The sequence below is a fragment of the Crocodylus porosus genome, unplaced genomic scaffold, assembly GCF_001723895.1.
Source record: "Crocodylus porosus isolate Cpor-Errol unplaced genomic scaffold, CroPor_comp1, whole genome shotgun sequence".
NCBI lineage: Eukaryota > Metazoa > Chordata > Crocodylia > Crocodylidae > Crocodylus > Crocodylus porosus.
Window position 1 is genome coordinate 2,324,793 of NW_017728945.1, and position 6,732 is coordinate 2,331,524.

The 6,732-nt window shown below is 46.6% G+C and overlaps 1 protein-coding gene across 1 annotated transcript in view; it reads right to left on the reverse strand.

Moving 5' to 3' along the window:
• The window catches only part of ZFR2 (zinc finger RNA binding protein 2), a 124,775-nt gene that overhangs the window by 12,771 nt on the left and 105,272 nt on the right, over positions 1-6,732 (reverse strand). The window contains exon 12 of the mRNA XM_019550679.1: positions 1,065-1,252. Coding sequence (XP_019406224.1) covers positions 1,065-1,252 — 188 coding nt within the window. The remainder of the gene's footprint in view (positions 1-1,064; positions 1,253-6,732) is intronic.

Consider the following 6,732-nt stretch of genomic DNA (forward strand, 5'->3'; position numbering starts at 1 on the left):
CGCAGTCCGGCTGCAGCTCCCTGCCACAGCCACGGGGGACTGCTCAAATCATCAAAGCTCTCTGACTCTTTTCTGAAGAGTCAGAGAGCTTTGAATCAATTCAGACCTTTACATTGGTCCCCTGATTCGATCTCAAGTTGGAGATTCTGCCCCTAGTACTTACCAGCTCAGAGTGGCTGCAGTTCCCTGCTGCAGCCACCAGGGACTGCCCAAATCATCAAAGCTCTCTGACTCTTTTCTGAAGATTTGGAGAGCTTTGAATCAATTCAGACCTTTACATTGGTCCCCTGATTCGATCTGGATTCGGAGATTCGGCCACCGAAGACCCAAAGCTTTGCACAGCCGTAGTAATTACAGCACGCTGGAGCAGCCTTGCTGCTCATGTATAGGTGCCCTATAGGTTTATCTTGTGAATCATGCTTGTACATGTAACAGGGCTAACATTGCTCAGCACCCCATGGCATCCATGCAAGGATACCAGGGCACCATAGGGTGCCATGGCTCCTTCATTGAGAATCACTGCTCTAAAGGCACAAGTTGTTCAGTACTTACAAAATACACTGGAAAAGAACAAAGATTTCATTACAGTCGGATTTAACTTTGTTCAGTGGGAAGACTGCTTTTCTTCTACAAATTTTGGGGTGACAGCTAGCTGCCAACTGACTGCAGAGCTATGCACTGACGAGTATTTTCTGTAGAAACATACATTATCATCAAAACCCCCTTTTAAATACAGTTTAAACTAGCGCTGTAGGACAGAAAACAGTTTAAAACTACTCAGTGAGGAAGCCACAGTTATCACAAACTTGGTGGGACAGTAGAGCTTTAACCCAACTAGTGTTTAGGTAATAAAAAGTGCAAATACACATGTAAGAAAGGAGAGATTTCTTTTTTAGCCATTTTAAACTCTCATTTTGCTGAAACAGCATCCATATTCATTCCTTTCAACAAGCTCTGCAGACAGTTCAGGATGACAGCGGCTCCAGCACTCTGATACTGTCAACCTCACGTTTCCATAATACTGTAGTAACTACCTATAGGAGAAGTCTATGCAAGTGTGTTACCCTCTCTCTTCATTTTCTTCCTCTTTTTCAGATTCTTGCTCTGTAAATGAATCAGAGACGAGCTTAAGTGCACGTTCAGAATGGGAGACTACTTTCTGGATGGCCTGCAGCTCTTCTTCTGTTGGGTAGATGCTAGAGTGCTTTGTCATGATGTGACGGTCATTTGAAGAATCTGGACATCTAGTAGACTGAGAGAAATAAAATGACAAACTTTATTACCAGAGAGACCTGGGTTAAACTGGAAAAAGGCTGAAAAAATTCTTAGTAGTGCCCTCACCATCAGACACTGCACATAGTTACAGTGTCTGATGTTGCATATTTAGAGATGCAAAAATGTATACAAAAGAAAAGGAAGCATTTGCCTTTTTGATTATTCAAGCAAGAACAGGGACTCATAGTGTATGACTAGTTTCTGTGTTAAGAAAACAATAAGGAAATTTTAGCTGTTGTAGGAAGCAAGATTCAGCAAATGGCATCCTTCCCTTCAAGTCTGCATTCACTAATGTTTCATCACAGAATTAGAGGGTTTTGGACTCTACAAGGGGAAGATTTATGAATCAGATTTAAACAAAACACCTATCCATTTGTGATCCTTAAAAAACAATAGTATTTTGTGCCCTGTGGACAGAAATTCAACTAAGGTTCTTACATACTGCCTCCTTCTTGCACCCCATAATTTTGACAGGAGAACGTAGTTTTTATCTTACTTTCCCAAGTAATGCATAGGAAGGTGTCAACTTCCAAACTAATGGTAGGTGTCAGGGGTGACTCGTGCCTCCTGAGTCTGGGGGACACAATTTGTGGCCGGACTCAGGGGTGGGCCAAAAGTCCCATATCCACACCTATACTTCTGTGCCACAGCTTAGTGCCCCTCTTCCCCGCCCCCATGCCACCAGCCCTCACAGCAAAAAAACTGCCCTGTCCTAACCAGTGCTGTGTCGGGGACCAATCTCAGGGTGGGCACGTGCCCCACCCCCTCACCTGTGGTGGGTGTGTTTCAATATGGGAGAAAGCAATTCAGACATCTGCTACATCAGTATATTTACAAAAGTGCCTTGGGGAGTCTGTTGGAACTTAGCCAATATCTACCGACTAGAGTGAGAAGAGACAGTGAGAGCAGTAAATAAGCCTCCCAGTGTCAAGTGATCAAGATAAATAAGTCTATACGAGATGCTTTACTGTGCATTAGACTAACCTAATGCACAGTAAAGCATCATTGTCTACATGTGCGTGGGACTTCCTGCTTATTAAATTAGTCTAATGCACCATTTGCTAGCACCAGGTACTAGATAAATAGCATATTAGCTAATGCACCATAGTGCGCATGCAGACACTGACCAGGAGCAATTTGCTCCTGGTCAGCCCAGGCAGCAGGGGGTCTAGTGCTACCTGGCTAAACCTCAGTGTGGGGGAGCTGTGCCAAGTGGCTGGGAAGACAGCTACTCCTGCAGACGGCACAGCTTTCCCTGCCTGGCAAAGACTGGGACCAGCCCCGGTGCCCCCCTGACAGCTGCTGGGGCTGGCACCCGGGGGAGCCTTGAGCACATTAATAATCTGAATTTTCTGTGCAGAAAATTCAGGAGCATTAATTGCACGTGTAGATGCACCCACTGGGAAGTACACTTATATAAAAAGGGCCTTAAAAAGTAAAGTAATAGCACTGTTAAACAGGAGTAGTCACTGAGATTAAAAATAGGAACATCTTCTGCAGAGAGAAGTCCAGACTGTTTATGAATACAGCAAGAACCTTATTTATTAAAGTGTTTGCCTCTTAGAATAAAACCAATTCAAGCTGTTGGCTACCCCTGGGAATTTCTCTCCCCTCTTCATCTTCACAGCTCTACTCTCAGCTCTTTACATTCAATGTGCTTGCTTGCTTCTCTCCTCAGACCTGATAAAGAATGTCTTGCAACTTTATTCCAAGCATGCAGTTGGTCCAAGAAAAGTTACTGCCCCTGAAAAATCTTGGCCTCTCACATGAAACCCTTCAGACATTTTTCCAAGTGACTGGGAACTATCAAGAAAATGCAGCTCATTACACTAGGGTTTTTTTTTTATGTAATCAAGCATCATTTCAGTAACCTGCATGTAAATTGGATGTCTTCAGGCAAATAATGTGTATTAGTATGTAATAGTATGTGTGTATACAGCTAATATCACAAAGTATTTAGCAAGGGCTACAATTTTTCTAATGTAAGTTTGAATTTTCTTATGTGCATATGGTATTTCTTGCATTGTAATATTTCTCATTCAGTGTCCAGATAGTATTAGAAGTGCTGAACTTCCATACAGTCGCAGGATCATAGGAAAGTCAGGCTGGGAGGGACATCTGGAGGGCATCTAGTCTTAACCCCCTGCCTATCCAAACCATCCCATGCAAATCCTTGTCTAAACCAGGGTTTTTCAACTGGGGGTACTTCTGATGGCATCAGGGGGTACTCCACCGGCACTTCGGTCACTGATTGGCCGTGGGGGACCCCCCTCCTGGTTGCCAACTGCCCTTCCCCACTCGTCGATTGGCTGCTGGGGGACCACCCCTCCCCAGTCGCCAATCGGCTGCTCATCTGGCCACTGAGAAACTCCTGACTTCTTGACCAGCCGCCAGGGATACAATGACTCAAAAAGGTTGAAAACCCCTAGTCTAACCTATTAATAAAACTACACAATTAACCCAGTTGCACAGCTATAAGGTGCAGCAACCTAACCTGCCCACAGGTATAGCTGGGGAACAATGGTGGTCAGTGTCTGGTTGCTACAAGTATTGTTAAAATACACTTAAGAGATCTGAGGAAGAGAGCCACACTGTGTCGCTGTATAGGGGGTGCATGTGCAGCCCCTGCCAGGCTGTGCTCCCTGTTCAGGCGATGGGCAAGGGGGCAGCGCCGGTTCCCCGCCTCGTAAGCGCCAGCTGGGGAGCAGGGCCTCCAGCAAAAGCTTTTTGGTGAGTGAGATCGGCCACGGTCCAGCTCCCCACCCTCCCCCCCAGTCAGCGCAACTGGCTGCCAGGGGACCCACCCCCCATCGGTGACTGGTGTCAGGGGGGTCACATGCCCCCCGGACTCAGAAGGCACCAGTCACCCATGGGGCCACACACTCCACTAGAGAGGAAGGCCATGGGGTAAAATTAATTCCTGGTTCCAAATATGGCAACCGGTCTGACCCTGAGCAGAGGGGCAAGATGCTTTAGCCAGGAACTTCAGGGTTTAAGGCCCAGCAGGAACACTGGCACACTAGTCAAAATCTCCAGCCTTAGATGCGGCCAAGACCCAATGCTTCTGAGGAAGGTAGAAAAAAAATCCCTGATCCTTGCAGCAACAAGGGAAAAAAAGTCTTTCCTGGCCCCATATGGGCAAAGGAATACCAAACACCCTCCACTCTGCTCTAGAGCCTGGGGACATCAAACGTACAGCCATGTATCACACCCACTGCTGGACAGTCAGAACTCCCTATTTTGTACTCCCTCCATAAACCTAACCCAGCTCCTTTAATCTTCTTTCATAACTAAGCCAGTTGTGGAGCTCTGTCTCATTCTCCTGCTGCTGAGTACAGTCCTTTCTAGTATCTGCCTGCTTTAGGCTGCAGAGCTTTTCTCATTATCTCTCAGCAATCTGTGTGTGTGGGGAGGGGGGTGGGGAGGTGCTCCTGGGTTTCCAACTGTTGTTTTTTATACAGCACTCCAGGCACAGCCACTCTTAGATCATCCCCAACCAGTGCTTATTCAACCTTTTTCTTGAAACCTCCAATTATGGAGAGTCTACAACTTGCCTAAGCAGTCTATTCCACTGCCCTGGTTTTATCACAGTGACGGAATTTGTCCTGATAGCAAATCTAAGCCTACTTTTTTGCAACTCCAAGCCACTGGTCCACATCCTGTACTCCGCAGCAAATGAAGAAAGGTGTTTTCCTTCTTCTTTATAGCAGCCCTTCAGATATTAGAATATTACTATCATGCCCCATCTTAAACAAGCTGAACATGCCTATTTCTTTCAATCTCTATCCATATACCTTGCCTTCCAAGCCCTTCATCATTTTTGTTGCCTGCCTCTGGACCTCTCAAACTTTTCCATTTCCTTTGTAAAGCGTGGAGCCTAAAACTGCATACAGTAATCAAAATGAGGCCTAATTGGTGCTGACAAAAGAAGCACGATCACTTCTCATATGTCTTGCATCTAATGACCCTGTCCTCCTGTGTGTTTGCAGACCTTCCCAGCTTCATCTTATCTGCAAATTTGCTCAGGAAACCTGCATCTAAATTGTTAATAAAGAAGTTAAAGAGCACCATGTCCAGGACAGACTCCTGGAAGACTGCACACATCTACACAAGATACTTAATGCGCAGAAGACTAATTCTACTGTGCTTTAGCGTGGCTAGTAAAAACCGTGCTAATGTGCTAATAATGTGCAGCAGACTTAGTCTGAACCTAAACCTCACTTAAAGAGCGTTCATTTGCACTAATGCGCCAATTATGACACATTAAGTTAGTCCCTGTTATTACAGTACTAAACTTAATGCACTGTAATTACACTGCACTAATGAACATGTAGACACACCCCCTGATATCAGCATGAAAGCGTTGAATTCTTTGACAATGAGCAGATGTTCTGGGGAGGAGGACTGCTATCAAGAGACAGGATCCATTAGACCAGAACTGGAAAGAGCATCTTTGGGCACCATGAGTCCAATTCAGTAAGGAAGGCTTTAAATGAGGTTCTGTGAGGGATGATGGACAAAATCCTTCAGCCACAGAGCAAACAATCCAGAGGAGAGAGCACCAGAAGAAGCTCAACTCAGAGATGGGGACAGTGAGCTGTAGAACAGCAATAAGGGAATCAAGAGGAAAACAAGTAGGTCAAAAATGCAAAATACTTCTGATATATGTATATGGGGAACAAACAAGCTGCAACTCACAGCCCCTGAAAAGAACTCTTATCTGACTGTTATCACAGATACTTGGTGGGTCAGCTTTTATGACGGGAACATCAACACCAAGGGGTACACTCTGTTTTGGAAGAAGAGGGCTGGAAGAAAAGGTGTTGACATATAATAAAATGCCACCAATACATACACTTATTCACTGGTTCAGGACATGTCTACACATGCATTTAAGTGCAACTAAATTTACTGTTTAAGTCCCTGCAGCCCTGCCATGTGCCCCTGTGGCCACCAGGGGAAGTGTCAGTCTCTGGCCACATGGCTGCCAGCACTTGGCAGCCATCTTGGAAACTCTTAGCCCCTGGCCAGCCCCTTCCCTGCCTGGGAGCCATGTGTCCAGTGCAGGGAGAGCACATGGCAGGTCCCTCCTTGCCCACCCTGCCTCCCTGCACCAAGGCTGCTCCAGTCCCTGTCCCTGCCCCTGCTAGTGACACCCAGTGACCCGCTGCTCCAGCCGTGCCCCTACCAGTGATGGCAAGCACCCCATACTACCATCTTCCAGCAGTTGCCGGCCCCTGACAATGGGCTTGCAGGACCCCCAAGGCCCCAGGACAACCACGCATCCACCAGCAGGGGCCAGGGCTGACCCCCTCTTCCTGCACGCCTTGACCCAACCCACCTGCTCCGCCACCCACACACCCTCTACCCCCTGCCCACCCCCCAGCACCACTTTCAGGACATGCACATGGGTGAAACAAAAAACTTTATGACCCTCACAACACCCATCACCATCCC